Here is a 21455-nt window from a genome sequence, read left to right on the forward strand (position 1 = left end):
CTGGCCTAGCGCTAGGCACACCAGAGACTTGGGGAGAGGCCCGCGCAGGAACACCCCCCTAGCCGAGTCGCTGTCGCCTTCAGAGCGGCTCGAGGCGCTTTCTCTACGCCTCAGACAATCCGGGGTCGTGAACCTTCCGCCCGTTAGGCCCAGCCGCCTCAGGCGGGACTCGGCCGCGCAGGCCCCACTTCCGCTTCCGGTCCGGGCAGCGTAGGTGGGCGGCGTGGGGCGGGGCCAAAGACTGTAGGCTCCTGTCTGAGGGAGGCTTCTTGTGAGCCGGCGCGGCAGGGCAGGCGGGCGGCCCAGGGCGGATGCGACGCCCGAACAGTTCGGGCCCCGCGGCGGCCCAGGGGCATGAAGTTGAAGCGCGGGGCCTGAGGAAGCGAGGCCGGAGGGCGGCGCTGGGGCCAGGCGAGACGGGAGGCAGCGGCCCTGAGCCCGGGGGGCGTGAGGAGAACAGGCAAAAGCAGAGAATGGTGGCCCCGGTGTCTGAGAGAGAACGAGTGGAAAGCGAGGCGTCGGGTGAGGTGTCCGGGGCTGGGAAGACCACGAGGCGGCGAGTGGAGGGGCCCGGAGGCCTGTCGGGGGACCACGCGGGGCCGTCGAGTGCGGACCGACCGGGCGTAGAAGCAGCGAAGGACGCCAGGCTCCCCTTGGAATGGGAAAGACACAGTAAGAAAGCTCTCGGTGGGTGCTCCCTTTCTACTTTTTGCACCTCAGCCTGTCAGCTCCCTTCTCGTTTCCCTAGCAGTTTTTAACTTTAATCTTCGTGATCTTTACTGATGCACATGATAAGGAGAGGGTAAACGGGGTTATTTTGAAAGGTGTTTGCCCCGTTAGGAGCCCTTGGTATGAATTCCTGTAGGACAAATTCTTATTAATGACCCCATTTTGGCTAGTGTGAAAGGATGATGATGGGGGTTATTCAGCTGCCTTAGAATTTATACAAGGTTTTATGTAGTTCCTTAACTGAAAATAGGTCTTTTATTTAAAAACAAAGTATATTTCCACACAGCTATTCAGGGAAGTAACGATGGGTGGCTTCATAAGTTTTTATTTTAAGTGGCATTCCTTTTTCCTCCTTCATATGAATTCTGGTCTGTTTTTTTTCTTTTTTTGATCAGCCAAGGAAAAAAGAAAAGCTACTGAAGCTTCAAGCGATGATCCACAGCCAGGAATTGACCTGGTAAGGAAGGAGTCGTTAACCACTTCGGAATCTTTCCAAACAGTGGAGTGCAGTGAATTTCCAAGTATGGCTTTCTTGCAGTCTTTGGGTAAGGAAGGTTTGGTAGAAGGTATTAAAAGAAAAATTCAGATTAAAAAACTTAAAAGTTTAGAGAGCCTGTCTCTCAACATAACCAAAAAAAAGGCTGCACAAAATATTAAGGTCGAATTCCGAGATGAACTGTACAAGAATACTCCAAAATATTCTTGTAACAGCTTGTCACCTGGAATAGAAAATAATTCCATTTTAAAGTTACATGATAGTAATTGTTTCCCCCATTTTAAGGGTTGTAATGATGAAAACAACCTTGAACATAAACCTGATGGTGGATGTATGCATGTAGCAGAAAATTCCTCAAAGAAAGAAAATCTTAAGAGTCTTGCAGAGAAGAGTGATGCAAATAGTATTCCTCAACTTTTACAAACTGAAGAAAACTTAACGGGAGTAAATAAATTCTTGCTTGAAGAAAGTGATTTATACCAAAGTACAAGTAATGGCTTACTTTCCTGCCTTCGAAGTGAAAAAAAAAAAAATTCAATGGAGGAGAGCAGTATTGGGAAAAAACCCAAGAAAAAGATGAAGTTGTCAGAAAAAGGAGATGAAACAGTTCCTGAGATGAGCTTCTCTAATGTGTATAACAAGTCTGCATTGCTGTTACAAGAAAACCAAGTGTGTGCTGAAAGTAAAGAAGCAAGGACTTTAGAGACTAAAAAAGACCCTTACAAAGTTTTGAGGAACGTGAACCATAATACACACTCTCCAATGGATTATTCATTAAGCCTTCCAGAAACAGTAGAGAAAAAAACAAGTCCTGAACATCAGGTAAATGCTAAGTTTTGGAAAGCCTTTGACCCACTTTTGAAAGAAGAAACAAAGACTGCTTCAGAGCCCTCAGTATGTAAAAATACGGAGCCAGAAGAACACTTAAAGTTAGTGAAAAGCTCAATAGTGAAGTCACCTAGTGATACATCCAGTCTTTCTGATTACCATCATATTGAAAGTCCTTCACAGGAAGAGTTGGGAAATGAAGCTGAAGAATCAAAGTTAAGCTGTCATAGAACAATACCAATGACTGGTAAAAGAACTTGGCCTTGTTATTCATGTGCTAGAATATCTGTTCAGTGTTGGAAAAAGGCTTCCTTTCCAGAATCAAATTATTCTTTTTCTGGGTGTGGGGAAAGTTTCAGTCAAGATGATTTCCTTAAACACCCAATGAATCAGACTCACTTAACTGATTCCAAAGTATTGTTACAGAGTTCCATAACAGAAACAAACACCGAATCTTCAAGTAAAGAAAAATCGGATTCCAATGTGAATTGTCTGTCTTCAGTTTCAATAGAACCTCCTTTAATGGTTGTAGAGGAACCTATAATCAGCGATGATAAAAAACGGAGGTCAGAGGATCTGAGCAGAACCGGGCCAGAGGCAGCTTCGAATACTACTGAAGATACTCAGTTAACTAGTGTGACTCAAAGCTTGACAGGAAGTAAAAAAAAAGATAAAGGGAGTTTAGCAAAACCTAATTTGCCAGTGGCTTCCCAGGATGGCCAGGAAGCAAATAACTCTACAGGCAAATCTATTCATCGAAAAGCATGTATTGCTAAGCAAACACTTGTGGTTCCAGATTTGGTTAAAATATTGAACACAGGACGGCTGACTAATTTTAAAATTCCCTTGCTTAAGAATAAAACAGGAAAAAGAAAAGAAGTAAATACCAAGTCATCAGAGAGAGAAGCTTATAGTCCCCTAGAACTTCTTGATAATTTATCTGTAGCAGAGGTAAGACACAATAGGAATAAAGAAAATGTCTCCATAGTAACTTCAGGAACTCAATCTTTGAGCATACAAAATAGTACAACTCCAATGCAGGCGAGTTCTGACTCATTCTACAGTAAAAATTCCTGTAGTATTTCTTCAAGCTTTTCAAAGCAAAGTAATAATAAACCATCCAGTCACATCTCCAAACTAGGCAATATTGTCTCTAACAAGGAAGCCGTTTCTCTCAAAGTTGAAAATAATACTTTTTCTTGTGATCCTGGGTGTATAGGGAAAAGTACTGCCTTCTGTTCTAATGAACAAGACATATTTGAACCAGTTTCCTCTGAAAATAAGGGTAAAAAAATGACTGAGAGCTTTTCAGAAATTAAAGTGGAGTTTCCAGATATTCTTAAAGCATATGAAGATGATGTCCTCTTAATTGATGTAATTCAAGATGACCCAGACCTCTTTGGAGTTTCCAGTGAAGGGGAGCCTTCTTTCACATCAGAGGTACCCGTGATAAGCCTGGAGCCCAGCGTTGCTGAAGAGCACCAAACAACAGACTGCAAACAAATGGAACTTCCAGAAAAAAAAGAACCAAGTGATGACTTGAGGTATGCATGTTCAAGTATGCCCTTTGGTGCACATTTTGTTGCGGGTTTCAAAAGTACTTTAGACTCTGAAATGTCACTGACTTATCAGTGATCATTGAAGCTCCATTAGTTTTTCTTTTAACCCAGGCATTTTTTAAATGTAACGTATTAATCCTGAGACCCAGAAATGCTAAAACTTAGAGTAGAAATAAAGGATTGTAATGTATCTTGGAAAACACAGTGGAGCAGATTAGCTATTTAAAATTTAAAAATGGTGATATATAAAGTGGCTTTTTAAGTTACTGAGGTTGCTTCTTTCAAAAGTCAATTAAAATTTTTTTCATGTGATTTTCAGTTATGAACATGCAGATACACTTTTATTTCAGCCAGGTTGCTTATTAAGATGAGTGCTGTAAATATTAATCCATTTTCTGTGGCTTGTTAGATAAAAAATTCATTTTTAAGGGAACCAAAAATCTTCAAAAGTTTTATTTAAAGTAAATAATACTTGAGAGTAGAATCAAAAGTTAGCTTAAACTTAAATTTTTTTCCCCCATGATTTTACTTTTAAGATGATGGTGATGGCTTTAAAATGATGATGATTCTCCCCACATAGGGCTAGTTTGCTCAGGCAACTTGAGATGGAGCCATGTAGTAACGCTTCACGCTCAAGAGCTTAATCTGTTTTGGTTGGCCCAAATTGTTTTTGGTGTTATGTCGTATTTTACTAAACTTTTACCATTCTTCAAGCTCTACATTAGTATGTCACAATACTTTAATATTAGAATTTTTGTGAACAGATTTAGAAGGAAACATAAAAACACTTTCCACTAAAGTTCAAAGGTACATGATTTAAATGTCTCTGGTATTTATAAATTTTACTCACCTTTATGATATCATACTCATCTTGATTCTCTTAATGTTGCAAGAAATTATAACTTATCATCAAATAGAGTGCTTTCTAGGTGCCAAATAACAGAACCAAGAACTTTATTATTTATTTTTAACTACTGAATGAGGTAGGATGGTAATCTTCCCATTTCGAAAATGAAAAAATGAAGATGACAGTTTGTCACTTGGCCAACGTCACACCGCTAGTAACAGAGCCTGGATTTGAACCCAGATTTCTCTTACTCTAAAACTAATGGTTAAGAGCTTGACTTTTATAGTCTGATCTAGGTTATTTAATCTTTTCGTTGACACTTACTAGCTATGTGACCTTTGGGACAAATTATTTCACCTTATTTGTAAAAAGAGAAAGTACTTTTGCCTTAGGATTGTGAGGATTAAATTAAAAAAATGGATGGATAAGGTTTTAGCATGGCATTGGACTAGTATAAGGGTTCAATAAACGGAGTTTTTTTTTAAAGTTATTTAGGTTTTTTTTTTAACTCTCGTTACACCATGCTTCCTTCAAGGAATACAAGGGAAGAATAGAACTCTTGCATTCAAAAATGAACATCTCTGTTAGCCAACAAAATGTTGACAATGAGCTACAGCCAAAAGTAAAGAAAGCTAAATGTTACAAATTAAAGGTCAGGACAATTGGTGGTTTTTTATTTATTGAAGAAAAAAGGCTGATTTTCTAAAAATGGTACATGTTTTACTGCATTAAAGTGTAAAAGGAGGGGAAGTTCCCACTACACAAGATAATAAATTAATTGCTAACAATTTGTATGAACAGTTCCAGACATCTATCTAGGCATATTGTTCTTGTTGTTGTTATTAGGTGCCGTGGAATCGGTTCTGACTCACAGCAACTTTATGCACAGCAGAATGAAATAGTCCTATCCTGCACCTTCCTTAAAATCATTGCTATATTTGAGCTTATTGTTGCAGCCACTGTGTCAATCCATCTCATCGAGGGTCTTCTTTTTTGCTGACCCTCTACTTTACCAAGCACGATGTCCTTCTCCAGGGATTGGTTCCTCTTGACAACATATCCAAATTACGTAAGACGAAGTCTTGGAATCCTTGCTTCTAATGAGCATTGTGGGTGTACTTGTTCCAGGATAGATTTGTTCGTTCTGGCAATCCATGGTATATTCCGTATTCTTTGTCAACACTGTAATTCAAAGGCATCAGTTCTTCTTCATTCTTCCTTATTAATTGTCCAGCTTTCACATGCATATGAGATGATTGAAAATACCATGGCTTGGGTCAGGCTCACCTTAGTCTTCAAGGTGACATCTTTGCTTTTCAACACTTTAAAGAGGTCCTTTGCAGCAGATTTACCCAGTGCAATGGGTCATTTGATTTCTCGACTGCTGCTTCCATGGCTGTCGATTGCGGCTATTTCATCAGGATTGGAGGAGGTCAGCTAGTTAACATCTCAAAAAAGGCAATAACATTTTTGAAGTTTTTCTTGAATGATGGTTTTCAGACTTTTTCTGCTAGTAATCATTCTACAATAGTCATCTTCAAATCTGTTTGGCAGTTAACAGTAAAAGATACAGTTTACATTATGATCCGGTACATACAGATAACAAAACAATAGGTATACAAAACTATTTTCCATACTACAAGTGATGCAGTCTCACATTTTGTGTTTTATTCTGTTTGATTTTTAAAAATAATCCCGGTTGGGATCCACTAGATAGATTTTATCAGCTGCTTGAAAAATTGTATTCTGGTGGAGGATAAACTTGATGTAATATGGGTAGTACTTCAGAATTGATTTCAGCCTCTCAGTCTCCTTTCCTTTTTGCTCAGATCTTCTGTTTTCTGTGTACTTCTCTAGCCTTGACCAAGCCTGTCTGTTTTTTTTCCTCTATCTATCTTGTCCCTCTATCCATCTTTTCCCTTCTTCTTCCTTTCCCACTGCATCAATGCCAAATTGTAAATTTCTGTTCCATCATGTGAAACTGTAAAATATTTTGGTGGACTATAATTTTGTTCATTACGTATTTTTAATTTTGGTTATTTCGACTTCTTAGTATCTTTCAAATTCAAAACAAAAGTAGACTACTTCTAAGAGTGCCATGTCAGTTTTACCTTCCTTGTTATTCATCATAGAAAAAAGCTTCTCATGCCTATATACACTATACTAGCAATATTGTAAATACTAGCTTAATTCTTTGAAATTAAGCAGTACATTTGCTGTACCTATATGTGAATGGAACTTTTCAGGATAATTACAAACTGCAGAAGCTTCCCCATCCCTCACTTCTTCAGTGTTATTCATTGGGCCACTTAATCCTGTTCCTGCTGTTACCATATCTCTCATGACTACTCTTCCTCTCAGTTCTTACTGCTGTTATCTTAGTCACCTTTCTCTTAGATTATTGTAATGGGCCCCTGGTTATTTTTCCTGAATTCTCTTAGTATGTCCTCTGCCATAGTGGTATTCAGAAATAGAAATTGATCTGCCAGTGACTGCATACAGTTCTTCAGTGGCTCTCGGTCACCCAAGGATAGAGTCTGAATTGCTTGGCATGGGTTTTTAAGACTCTTTGATGGATCTGCATCCGTTCCTTCTTTGACAACTATGGTGCTGGGGGGAGGAAACTGGGGTGAAAGGTCAACTAACTGGAACTTACAGTGAGTTTTAACTTTACCCTTAGAGCACATAGGAATCCCCTGGACTTTGAAGTAGAGAATTTGATCTGACCTACATTCTTAAAATCATCATACCTTTAGTGTGGAGAATAAATCAGCACAGGGCTATTGTAATAATTAGACCCAAAGGACATGGTGACTTCAAACACAGAAGTGGGAGTGGGAGTGGAGAACCTAGCTGAATCTGAGAGAGATTCAGGAAGTGAAATTGATTAATCAGATGGAGGTGAGGGAGAGGGAGGAGCTTTTTTTATCTCTTAGAGGGACATTAACATTTGTTTCAGAGGCAGAGGGGTAAGATTCAGGAAGAGGTACCTATTCAAGAGGTCAGATTTAGTTAACGTTGCCTTGAAGACACCTTTGAGATACTGAGATGAAAATGTTCTGACAGCTAAATCTGGAGAGAAGTCTGGGTTGGAGAAAGAGATTTGCGTGTGTGTGTGTGTGTGTTTTCTGTTTGTGTTATTTTCCCACCTTTTAAACTGTATACTTTTGATTGTTGCTAGGGTATATGTTGGGGGAAAATACTTAATATTTTTCAAAGACTTCAAAGAATAGTGTACACAAAATGTTTAGTTTTCCTATTTCTTAGCTTGAAAGTAACCCTGAACCGATGAAGAGCAGTCGTGAGCTATGAAATATGTTTAATAAAACCCGCTTATTAAATGAATAAATGGTGGGATTATAGATGTTTATTATATTCTGTGTACTTTTATGTATCTAAATTTTTAAAAATAGTGTTTGGCCCTTTGTATTTGGAAAAAAACCCGTAAACCCATTACCATCAAGTCGATGGCAACCTCCTGGCAGCCCTGTAGGACAGAGTAGAACTGCCTTGTAGGGTTTCCAAGCATTCCAACTGCCAGCCTTTTGGTTAGCAGCCACAGTTCTTAACCACTGTACCACCAAAGCTTAGCTCCTATATATGTATATGTATGTTTTGTTTGGTGAGGCTGTGTTATTGGCTTTAAGGACACTATCTCGTTTAATCCTCACAGTAACCTCATAGGTAGTTGGTATTCTCATTTTACAGATCACATTAGACTCAAAGAAATTACATAGCTTTGCCACAGATCATACAGAAAGTGGCAGAACAGTATATGATACCAGGTTGATCTGATATCTATAGCTTTGACCTTTAGATGATGTTGCTTTAGAGACTACAAAAAACCCACAGCCTCTTACTCTCAAGATGTCTCTCGTTTATCCTGAAGACATGTATATATACTTGAAAGTAGGAGCTGAACACTGTCTTTCATTGCTATAATACTTTATATATTTTGAAGTTCTTGGAACATCTCATTGGGTTCTCTCTGAGTAACAAAGTTGAATGGCAGCACTGCCTAACTTTGAGGCAATATGTGATTACAGAACCAAATGAGGGGTCTGCCTGGGGGTTCTGAGTCCTGAATCCCAGTATAGTACACTGTCCTGGAGGACTTGCGCTTATGATCACCAGCTGTTAATGCTGGTATTGTATAGTGTTTAGAGAGGTGGATAGTTCTGCTTGGAATATAATGTTTAAGCTCTGTTGGGTTTATAATAGAGACCTTCCTGTACTGGACCCTGAACTGATGAAGTCGGACATCTCTGCTTCCTTGTTAGCAGGTAAGATTGGATATTTTTGGAATATGCAATATTGAAATCTTTTTTTAACCCTATATTTTACAGTTTGTCAGTTTTTCTCCATTTTAATATGACTGGTAGGCAGGCCAAATTTTGAGATCTTTTCCATTTGATTGTTTTAAAAAAAGCTATGCTAGGCTTTATCTGCAAAAGATAATTGGCCTCAGCAATTTTTGTAGTCTTATATATTTAGCTTTACCACATTTTAAACCTTAGTCCTTTTTAAATTTTTTGATTGTTAACAACTAATCATAATGTTAATTACCTGGATCTTTACTTCACAGGAACTAACAATATGAAAGTTAATTTTACTTTGATTTTCAGGTTTTAGAAACATATTGAAAATAACTGGACATGATCAAGAAAGATTCTTAAATGTATTTATCTTGAAATGTTTTTCCATTTTATATTACTTCCAGTTCTTCTTATACTATATAATGGAGTTATTTTTGTAAAGGGGGAGGATTTGCTCTATAATTTGCTGAAAACTCTACTTCATATTTGTCACATTAGACCTTAAAGGAGCCTCTGAATTCTAGCCCATTTTTAGAGCAATCTTTGAATGACTTGCTTATTTTGTCATGGGAAGTTTTTACAGTTCGATATTACTTCTTTGCAGCAAATGAGATAAAGCATGAATCCAGAGGTCTGAGTATTTCCTTAGGAGAGGTTACCAATGAGACCACTGAAAATGAAAAACTGGGAGAATTCAGTGAACACATAAAAGGTTCGGACTTGGATGAGAAGGTACTCAGGAATCTTTTGCATTTTCTTATTTCTTGGTTTAAATAGTGGTAATGGAGAACTTCATCTTAACAGTCGTGTCAAGTGACAAGTATGACTCCTTTTTATTGGGTAGAACAATCACTTCACTTGTTCCTGGGATATATGGTTTGGTGCTTTACATAAGCACAGTATAAGCAGAATTTCCCTCATCAGGGAAAATGAGGTATACTATTTAATTATATATTTAGCTTTTTTGGTATCTGATGTTTATCTCAAATCTTACGAAAGTCTTTCTAAACAAAATGTTGCCTGTTTTTTGCCTTGTTAAACGCAGAGTACTGACTATCATTTGACTTTCCTTGAAATTTTAGAATATCTTAAAGACCTGAGGGCCATTATTACAAGTTTCAGTCCTTTGACCACAGATGCAGAAGATTTAGGAAATAGAACTAAACGTAACCTGATGCGGAAACATACCACTGGGGTATGATATTTTAGGGAAAACTTTGACATTAGGTTTTTGTTCTTATTTTCTGCCAGGTAATGTGTATGATTGCCTGAAACTTTTGCACAACTTAATTGACTCGTAGGCAGCTATTTCATACTTTCTTCTTGCCCCTTAAACTTCTTATTCGTCCTCATCCATCCTCAAAGGTAACAGCTTGTTTCCTACTTCAAGGAAATTAAAGTAATCGGGAAAGACTTCCATAAGTTTCCAACAGTGCATTAGCTCACATGCTTGTATGTGCTCCCAACACTCCAGCTTCTTTTCTATTACAATGGATGGACTAGCCAAGGTTATTCCCTTCACGTGTGTGCTAGATGCCACCATTTCTGTCTCTTAAAATACTGCTCCAGTAATTTTGCCTTTACTACAGGATCATTTTAATAAGCATGTAAACATGTTGTAATTCCTCCCATCCTAAAATAAAACATAAAAACCCTGTCATGGTCCCATTTCCCTCTTTAGCTGTTAGCCTGTTTCTCAAAATGCATATCTCTTTCTGTCCTCTAATTTTCTTGAACCCATTCCAAAGGTTTTCATTTTCACTCCTCCACCGAAACTACTCTTCAAATTCTTCAGCAGCCTCCATGTTGCTGAATCTAATGGACATTTCTCAGTCCTAATTTTACTTTTTTTTTTTTTTAATTTTACTTAACCTGTCACCAGTATTTGACACAGTTGATCATTCTTTCCTTGAAACACTTAACTCCATTTGGCTTCCAGGGTAAACATACTTGCCTGGTTTGCTGTCTGCCTTTCAGGCTGTGACTTCCCAGTTGGTTTTGTTAGTTTCTCCAGATCTCCCTGGCCTCTGCATGTTGGAGTGGCCCAGAGCCCAGACCTTGAATCTGTTGTTTTTTCTACCTCAACTTGTTCTGTAGATGGTCTTACCTAATCTCATTGGTTTAAATGCCATCTGTGTGCTAAGACTCTCAGATTTATATCTCCAGCTGAAACTTCTCTAAATTGTAGATCCTTATGTCTCGTTGTCTACTTGATTTTTCCACTTGGATGTGTCATTAGGCATGTCAACTTAACAAGTCCAAAACTGAACTCCTTATATCCATCCCCTTGCCTACCATAAACCAGCCCTCCCTGTAATCTTCCCCTTCTCTGTTAATGGCATCTCCGTCCTAATAGTTGCTCGGGCCCCAGGCCCTGGTTTTCTTCACTTTCTTTTTCTCTCACTCAGTATTCAGACTGTAAGGAAACTGCTGGCTCTACCTTCAGATGATGTCTAGGAACTGTCCACTTTTCATCAGCCCCACCGCTACCACTCAGGTCTAGGCCAATGTCATTTCTTGCCTCAAATATTACAGTACCCTCCTGCTTTTAATCTTGTCCTCTTGTAGTCTCTTCTCAACACAGCATTAAGTCAGATCATGTTATTTTTCTGCTTCAAAGTCTCCAGGGCGTTCTAATATCATCAGGAGTCAAAGTCAGAGTCCTTACTGTGACCCACAAGGCCCTACATTTGTTTCCAGTACTTCATCCCCACCGTATTACCTCTACAATTCTTTTACTGCCCTTATCCATTTCACTAACTACACTAGTCTCCTTACTGTTCTTGGAAACATGCCAGGATTTGTCCCACTTCAGGGCCTTTACCCTTGCCATTCTCGCTACCTGGAATGTTCTTCCCTTAGAAAATGGTATGACTGGCACTCTTATTTCCTTCAGATCCTTACTCATACTTTGTATTCTCAGAAAGGCCTTCGCTGGCCATGTAACCTAATACTTCAGTTCTCTCCCTTCTCTCAAATTTCATACCTGCCTTTCTGGTGCCTGTCATGATCTGACATACCATATATTTTATTTATGTTTATTTTTGTCTTGCCCTAATAGAATATAAATTCCATTAAGGCAGGGATTTTTGTCCGCTTTCTTTACTGCTGAATCTCTGGCACCTAGAGCAGTGGTTGATATAGAGTAATAACACAAATAATTGTTGAGTGAATGTTTGAGTATGAACCTCATTTAAAATTAGTCTTTTAAGTGCTCGAAGTGCCCTATGATGGGAATTTTTAAAAATCTTAAAGTATCTGCATAGTGGTTTGATGATAACGATGGCTGACATGTGTAGAGCATTTACTGTTTACCAGCTACTGCTAAATACCTAGCATGGATTATAACATTTTATTCCTGTAACAGTTTAACAGGTGCTATTCAGGGACCCCAGGACCACCCTCAACTTCAGTGGTTTGCTAGAAGGACACACAAACCTCAGCAAAGCTGTAATATTCATGGTTACAGTTTATTACAGCAAAGGGATACAGATTACAGTCAGCAAAAGGAAGAGGCACATAGGGCAGGGTCCTGGAGACTCCAGGTGCAAGCTCTTAGTTGTCCTTTCCCTGTGGAGTTCTGTGGACAGTGCTTCTCCCAGTGGCAGCAGACCAGGAAGTTAGCTAGAGCCTTGATGTTCAGGATTCTGACCACCAGCACAGCTGACCTTGGTCACCTAGTCTCTAGCCTCTCCAGAATTCAGGCTGATACTGTGTGGCCTGAGATCTCCACATAAATTACACTCTTAACATGGACTCCCTGGTATGGCCCAAGGCCTTCAGGTAAACAAAGACATACTTATCAGGCAAGGTATTCCAAGGGCTTAGAGGATACCTCCCAGGAGCAGGTCAAGGGCCAAACCTTTAGTGAGCAGGGTGTGGACAACCCAGTCTTACTGAGTTAATCCTTTACTGCATATGAGGTATGTGCAGTTATTTCCTTTTAACAGATGAGGAAATTCAGACTTCGGCTCAGTGCCTTGTCTCAGGTCACACAGCAGACTCCCTTGACTCTACAGCAGGGATCAACAAACTTTTTCTGTAAAGAGCCAGATATGAAGTGTTTTAGGATTTCGGGGCCATGCAGTTGTTGTTGCAGCTACTCACCTCTGCCTTTGTAGTGTGGAAGAAACCATAGACAATATGTAATTGAACAGGGATAGCTGTGTCAAATAAAACTTTATTTATAAAATCAGGTAGCCCGTGGGCCATAGTTTTTGACAACCCTTGCTCTAACCATTAGAAAATAGAAGACAGGCTGAGCCCAGAACTACTAGATGGTACCTGGGTACCACCAACAGTCACTCTGACAGGGATCACAATAGATGGTCCTAGACAGAAAAATGTAGAACAAATCCAGATCCACAAAAAAGGATCAGACTTACTGGTCTGACAGAGACTGCAGGAACCTCTGGGACTGTGGCCACCAGACACCCTGCTAACTCAGAACTGAAGCCACTCTTGAAGTCCACCTTTCAGCTAAAGATTAGACAGGCCTATAAAACAAGCAGTAACACGTGTGAGAAACATTTTTTTGTTCAATTAAGTATGCAAGACCAAATTGGCAACGCCTGCCCAAAAGCAAAGATGAAAAGGCAGGAAGGGACAGGAAAGCTGAAAAAATGGACACAAAGAAACTGGGTGGAAAAGAAAAGGGGGAGAGTGCTGACACATTGCAAGGATTGTAACCAATGTCCCAAAACAATTTGTGTATAAATTTTTGACTGAGAAACTAATTTGCCCTGTAAACTTTCACCTAAAGCACAATGAAATTAAAAAAAAAGAAAATAGAAAACAGTTTATACTCTGTTCTACTTAAAGCTTAGGAGAAGACTTGACTCATTCATTCCTGCCAGGATAGAATTAAGTAAATGTTTGCCAAAATTCACCAAGTTCCTAACACTGTAAATATTTTAAGAATATAGACTTTTTCAGTATTAGCTCTTTTAAAAACAATCCACAAAATTGTTTGACTGCTTTTTTTATGGTCGGAGTTCATTTTGTTCGAGGAAAGGGAATGATGTGACATGACTCAAAATGAGACGAAACATCTTCAAACATCCATTAATAATTGGAACATGGAATTTATGAAGTACAAATCTAGGGAAATTGGAAATTGTCAAAAATGAAATGGAACGCATAAACATCAATATCCTAGGCATTAGTGGGCTAAAATAGACTGGTATTGGCCATCTTGAATTGGACAGTCATGGTCTACTATGCCGGGAATGACAACTTGAAGAGGAATGGCATTTGCATTCGTCAAAAAAGTTTTAAGATCTATCCTGAAGTACAACACTGTCAGTGATAGGATAATATCCATACACCTAAAAGGAAGACCAGTTAATGCAACTATTATTCAAATTTACGTACCAACTACTATGGCCAAGGATGAAGAAATTGAAGATTTTTACCAACTTCTACAGTGTGAAATTGATCAACCGTGCAATCAGGATGCACGATAATTACTGGTGATTTGAATGCAAAAGTTGGAAAGAAAAGAAGAAGGATCAGTAGTTGAAAATACGGCCTTGATGATAGAAATGATGCCAGAGATTGCATGATTGAATTTTGCAAGACCAACGACTTCTTCATTGCAAATACATTTTTTCAACTACATAAACAGCAGCTATACATGTGGACCTCCCCAGATGGCATGCACAGGAGTCAGATCAGCTACATCTGTGGAAAGAGACATTGGAAAAGCTCAATATCATCAGTCAGAACAGGGCCAGGGGCTGACCGCAGAACAAATTATCATTTGCTCATATGGAAGTTCAAGTTGAAACTGAAGAAAATTAGAACAACTCCACAAGGCCCAAAGTACAACCTTGAATATATCCTAGCTAAATTTAGAGACCATCTCAAGAATAGATTTGATGCACTGAACACTAATGACCGAAGACCACATGAGTTGTGGAATGACGTTAGGGTATCATCCATGAAGAAAGCAAGAGGTCACTTAAAAAGACAGGAAAGAAAAAAAGACTAAAATGGATGTCAGAAGAGATGCTGAAACTTGATCTTGAACGTCGAGTAGCTAAAGCTAAAGGAAGAAATGATGAAGTAAAAGAGCTGAACTTAAGATTTCAAAGGGCAGCTTGAGAAGACAAAGTATTTTAATGATATGTGCACAGACCTGGAGATAGAAAATCCAAGGAGAAGAACACACTCAGCATTTCTCAGGCTAAACGAATTGAAGAAAAAATTCAAGCCTCAAGTTGCAATAGTGAAGGATTCTACAGGGAAAATAGTAAATGGTGCAGGAAGTATCAACAGAAGATGGAAGGAATACACAGTCACTCTACCAAAAAGAATTGGTCGACATTCCGCCCTCTCAGGAGGTAGCATACGATCAGGAGCTGATGGTACTGAAGGAAGACGTCTAAGCTGCAGTGAAGGCATTGGCCAAAAACAAGGCCACAGCAATTGACGGAATACCAGTTGAGATGTTTCAGCAAACAGATGCAGCACCAGAAGTGCTGACTTGTCTATGCCAAGAAATTTGGAATACAGCTACCTGGCCAAACAACTGGAAGAGATCCATATTTATGCCTGTTCCCAAGAAAGGTGATCCAACCAAATGTGGAAAATACCAAACAATATCATTAATATCACACAAGGAAAATTTTGCTGAAGACCATTCAAAAGTGGCTGCAGCAGTGTATCAACAGGGATCTGCCAGAAATTCAAGCTGGATTCAGAAGAGGATGTGGAACCAGGGCTATCATTGCTGATGTCAGATGGATCCTGGCTAAAAGCAGAAAATATCAGAAAGATGTTTACCTGTGTTCTATTGACTATGCAAAACATTTGACTGTGTGGATCATAACAAATTATGGATAACATTGCTAAGAATGGGAATTCCAGAAAACTTAATTGTGCTCAGAGGAACCTGTACATAAATCAAGAGGCAGTTGTTGGAACAGAAGAAGGGGATACTGTGTGGTTTAAAATCAGGAAAGATGTACATCAGGGTTGTATCCTTCCACCATACCTATTCGGTCTGTGTGCTGAGGAAATAATCCGAGAAGCCAGACTATATGAAGAAGAACGGGGCATCAGGATTGGAGGAAGACTCATTAACAATCTGCATTATGCAGATGACACAACCTTGCTTGCTGAAACTGAAGAGGACTTGAAGCACTTACTAATGAAGATCAAAGACCAAACCCTTCAGTATGGGTTACACCTCAACATAAAGAAAACAAAAATGCCCACAACTGGACCAGTAAGCAGCATCGTGATAAACAGAGAAAAGATTGAAGTTGTCAAGGATTTCATTTTACTTGGATCCACAGTCAACACCCACGGAAGCAAAAGTCAAAAAATCAAAAGACGCGTTGCATTGGGCAGATCTCCTGCAAAAGATCTCTTTAAAGTGTTGAAAAGCCAAGATGTCACCTTGAAGGCTGGTGTTATCATTCGCCTCGTATACATGCGAAAGTTAGACAATGAATAAGAAAGACTGAAGAAGAATTGATGCCTTTGAATTTTGGTGTTGGCAAAGAATATTGAATAAACCATGGACTGCCAAAAGAATGAATAAATCTGCCGTAGAAGTACAACCAGAATGTTCCTTAGAAACAAGGATGGCAAGACTGCGTCTCACATACGTCTCACATACTTTGGACATGTTGTCAGGAGGGATCAGTCTCTGGAGAAGGACATCATCATCATGCTTGGTAGTAGAGGGTCAGCGGAAAAGAGGAAGACCCTTAGTGAGATGGATTAACACAGTGGCTCCAACAGTGGGCTCAAGCATAAAGTGGCAATTGTGAGGATGATACAGGACCAGGCGGTGTTTTTGTTCTTTTGTACACAGGGTCCCTGTGAGTCGGAGCCAACTTGATGGCACCTAACAATAACAACATGGTAGTAATTGAATTGTGTTAGACCTGTCGATCAATTTGGGGAGAATTGGCATCTTTACTATGTTGAAGCTTCTAATCTATGAACATGTAATGTCTCTCCATTTATTTAGCTCTTCTTTGATTTCTTCATTGTTTCAGCGTTGTATAGTTTTCAGGATAAAAGTTCTGTACTTTGTTAAATTTTTATACCTAAATATATTTATTGAGTGATTATAAATATACTTTAAATTATAGTATCCATTGCTAGTATATATAAATACAATTTAATTTTGTATGTTTATCTTATATCCTGTAACATTGTTACCTCTATTAGCTAAGAAATCACATATTTAGCTCTAGAAGGTTTTTTTCTAGGTTCCTTAGGCTTTTTCTTTATAGACAGTCATGTCATCTACAAATAGGGACAGCATGCCACAAGTTTTGGTATGATGTGTTTTAATCTTCATTCAGTTCAAAATATGTCTTAATTTCTTTTGAGTTTTTCTTTGACCCATTGGCTATTTGAAAGTTTGTTATGTCTTAATATCTGAGCATTTTCCATGTATTTTGTTGTTATTGACTTCTAATTTAATCATATTGTGGTCAAAGAACGTATTTTAGAGATTTTAATAATTTGAGAGACTTGTTTTGCATTTTGTAAAATGGTCTATCTTGTTAATGTTTTATGTACACTTGAAAATATGTGTAGTCTGTTCTTGTTGGGTGGAGTGTTCTATATGTGTCAATCAGGTCAAATTGGTTGATAGTATCGTTGTTGTTGTTAGGTGCCCTCTAGTCAGTTGTGACTCATGGCATCCCTGTGTACAACAGAACGAGACATTGCCCGGTCCTGTGCCATCCCACAGTTGCTGCTATGTTTGAGCTCATTGTTGCAGCCATTGTGTCAGCCCATCTCATAGAGAGTTTTCCTCTTTCTTGATAACCCTCTACTTTACCAAGCATGATGTCATTCTCCAGGGACTGGTCCCACCTGATAACATGTCCAAAGTACATGAGGTGGTCTCAGCATCCATACTCCTAAGGAGCATTCTGACTATACTTCTTCCAAGACAAATGTGTTCGTTCTTCCTTGTATATTCAGTATTCTTTGCTAACACCACAATTAAAGGGCATCAGTTCTGCTTAGGTCTTCCTTATTCATTGTCCAGCTTTTGCATACATATGAAAAAACCCACTGCTGTCATATCTGTGAGGCAATTGAAAATACAGTGGGTTGGGTCAGGTGCACCTTAGTCCTCAAAGTCATATCTTTACTTTTTAACACTTTAAAGAGGCCTTTTGCAGCAGATCCGCTCAATACAACGCATCTTTTGATTTCTTGACTGCTGCTTCCATGGGTGTTGATTGTGGATCCAAGTAAAATGAAATCCTTGACAACTTCAGTGTTTTCTCTGTTTATCGTGATGTTCCTTATTGGTTCAGTTGTGAGGATTTCTGTTTTCTTTATGTTGAGGTGTAATCCATACTGAAGACTGTAGTCTGTGATCTTCATCAGTAAGTGCTTCAAGTGCTCTTCACTTTCAGCACGCAAGGTTGCGTTATCTGCATAACTCAGGTTGTTGGTGAGTCTTTCTTTAATCCTGATGCTGCGTTCTTCTTCATGTAGTCTGGCTTCTCGGAATATTTGCTCAGCATACAGGTTGAATAAGTATGGTGAAAGGATACAGCCCCAACAGATAACTTCCCTGGTTTTACCATGCATTATCCCCGTGTTCTGTTCCAACAACTGCCTCTTGGTCTGTACAGGTTCCAAGCACAATTAAGTGTTCAAATATCGAGCAAGGGGTGTTCAAATCTTAACATAATTTTAGGCTTGTCTACTTTTCCTACCAGTTCTTCCAGATTTTGCTTTATGTATTTTGAAGCTCTGTTATTAAGTACATAAACATGTAGGGTTCTTTTGTTCCCTTGATGAATTGACTCCTTTGTTATTGTCAAATAACCTTTTCTATCCCTTATAAGGACCTTTGCTCCGAAATCTACTTTATATGATATTAATGTAGCCAATCCAGCTTTCTTTTGACTAGGGTTAGCACATAGTATTTTTCTATCCTTTTAACTTGTGTCTGTATACTTAAAGTGTGTTTCCTTCAGGCAGCATAGAGTTGAGTCTTGCTTCTTTTTTTATCCAATCTAACAATTTCTATCTTTTAATTTGAGTGTTTGTACACATTTAATATCATTAATATGGTTAGAATTAAATCTGTCATTTTGCTCTGTTTTCTATTTGTCCCATCTGTTCTTTGTTCCCTTTTCTGTTTTTGTTTTGATTTTTGCTTTCTGTTGCATTAGTGGAGTATATTTTATGATTCAATTTAGTCTCTGTTTTTGACTTACTAGCTATAGCTTTTTTTTTTTTAGTGGTTGTTTTAGAGTTTGTACTATACATTTTTAACTAAACACAGTTTACTTTCAAATGAAATTATAGCACTTATTGATTAACTTTATGATAGTATACCTCCATTTCTTCCTATCCAGTCTTTATGCTATTGTTTGTCAAACCGTTTACTCATTATATATATATGTTAGAACCTCAAAATACAGTAGCTTTTTTTTTCTTTGTCAGTTATTTTTTAAAGATGTTTAAATAATAAGAAAACAAGCATATGTCTTTTCTCATGTGGTTACCATTTTCAGTGCTCCTCACTCCTTTTTTGTAGATGCATATTTCCATCTGGTAACATTTTTCTTCTGCCTAAAGCACATCCATCAACTTTTCTTATAATGTGTGTCTGCTAGTAATAAAAATTCTTTCAGCCTTTGTATATCTGAAAATATCTGTATTTTGCTTTCATTTTTGAACAGGGTGTTCAACTTTTACAGGTTTTGTTTTTTCTTCCGGGATTTTGGTCTTTTTTATTTGTAGAAACTCTTCATATTTTCATATGTTACTACACTTTTTTCCTGGGTTTTTATTTGAGTTTTGACTTGGTTTAGGAGCTTCCTACCTTGAAGAAGCTTTTCATTTTTATTTAATCAAATCTATCAGTTTTCTTTTATGGTTTCCGAGTTATGAGTCGTATTTTAAGAAACCATTATTTCATGATTAGAAGTTTTCTTCCAGATTTTCTTCTAGACTTTTTATGGGTATCATTTATTAAGTTTAATTTTTTTAAAAATCTAAAATTTGCTTTGAGAGAGTGTGGAAACAATCCCTTCTATTCTTTTTAATCTCTGAGCGTATGAAAATATTTGAAATTTGTGTAGTTAAGCCTGTTATCCTACTTCATGGTTTGTACTTCGGTGTCATGCTTAGGCTTTCCCCACCCTCCAAATTGTGCAGATATTTGCCTTTGTTTTCTTTTCCTACTTTCAGAATTTTTTTTTTTTTTAAGATTTAGATCTTTAATGAATCTAACATGTATTTTAGCTTATGGTTAGTTGGGACCAAGCTTATTTTGTATCCAGTTGATAAGCCAGTTTTTCTACTACCATTTTCTTACAAATTTTAAATGCCATCTGCCTTAGTGAGAGTTCTCTAGGGAGACAGAACCAGTAGGATATTTATATATATATATATATATATACACACACACAGAGAAAGTGATAGCATTACTTTAAGGAATTAGCCCACACGTTGTAGGGGGCGGACAAGTCCAAAATCCGTAGGTCAAGCAGCAGGAAGGATAAGGGAGTTCTGGGGATATGTCTGTTTATAGTGTAGAGGCAGAATACTCTCTGGGAAAACTCCCTTTTTGCTCTTAAGGCCTTCAACTGATTGAATGAGGCCCACTCACATTATGTACGGTAATCTGCTTGTAAGAATAACACAGAGGCAGTGCCTGACTTGCTTTAACTTTACAAAGAGGAAGGAGAATCAAGATCAACAGCCCAAGGCTGATTCCTATGAATCAGAGTTCTGACATGCCTCATTTGTCTCCCCTTTTTACCAGTTCTGACACCAGTCATCCCTTCCACAGACCTCTCTACTTCTCTGCTGGGTTCGATAATTCATTGCCACAGCCACATAGGACTCACAGACAATACTCACAATTATGGGGTTTATTAGGAAAGCAGCAGGTTATAATTCAGGTTCAGGAATGCTCAGGATACAGTTCTTCAATCAGAACAGCTACTTCTTAACTGAGCCGGCAGGCACACCTCTCTCTGGCTCCTTGTCGTCTTGGCTCCCGGCCTGGCTTCTGCCCTGTTCTGGCAAGTGTTAACAAAGTTCCTTTAGCTCTGCTGATAAGTGCCTAGAAACACCGCACTCTGCTAGTAAGCTTCATGCCCGAAGGTGCTCAGCTTTCTTGCTCTGTGAGCTAGGGAGCCTCACCACAGCTGTCTTGTGTGGCCATATCTCTCTGTCTTCCATGTTACAGCTCTTCTCTCTCTCCTGGATCTAGAAGTTTGTCAGCGCAGGGATCCCAGGGCCAAAGGACACACTCCGCTCCTGGCTGTTCTTTCTTGGTGGAGTTGAGCTCCTCCCTTCCTACCCCTGGGATGGCTCATTTTAAGCCTAGCAGAATGGGAAAATTGACCAATCCCCTTGTTAGGGTTACATATACCTTGTTTGCATGGTCCCACTCCCACAAGGATGCAGTGCACCTTATTTACATTATCAGCAAACTATCCATTGCCCTGCTGGGCCACAAGCAGCTCATGTGCGTAGTCCCACCCAGTTATTTGGTGGGTGTTAGAAAAACAATGGCTAGAAGGGACATATTAAATAATTTATTGCACCACACTGCTTTACTTAAAGTCAGCTGATTTAATCACATGTAACTGCTTCATAACAGATCTAGGCTACTGTTTGAGCAAACGACTGGGTACCAGACCCTAGCTCAGGTGATACATAAAAGTAAC

At 38.7% G+C, this 21455-nt stretch overlaps 1 protein-coding gene across 1 annotated transcript in view; it reads left to right on the forward strand.

Moving 5' to 3' along the window:
- Positions 1–300: 300 nt before the first annotated feature.
- TOPAZ1 (testis and ovary specific TOPAZ 1) overlaps positions 301–21455 on the forward strand; it is a 76471-nt gene continuing 55316 nt past the window's right edge. The window contains exons 1-4 of the mRNA XM_049862601.1: positions 301–672; positions 1125–3597; positions 8681–8742; positions 9380–9507. Coding sequence (XP_049718558.1) covers positions 312–672; positions 1125–3597; positions 8681–8742; positions 9380–9507 — 3024 coding nt within the window. The 5' untranslated portion in view covers positions 301–311. The remainder of the gene's footprint in view (positions 673–1124; positions 3598–8680; positions 8743–9379; positions 9508–21455) is intronic.

This window comes from Elephas maximus, chromosome 20, assembly GCF_024166365.1.
Source record: "Elephas maximus indicus isolate mEleMax1 chromosome 20, mEleMax1 primary haplotype, whole genome shotgun sequence".
Lineage (NCBI taxonomy): Eukaryota > Metazoa > Chordata > Mammalia > Proboscidea > Elephantidae > Elephas > Elephas maximus.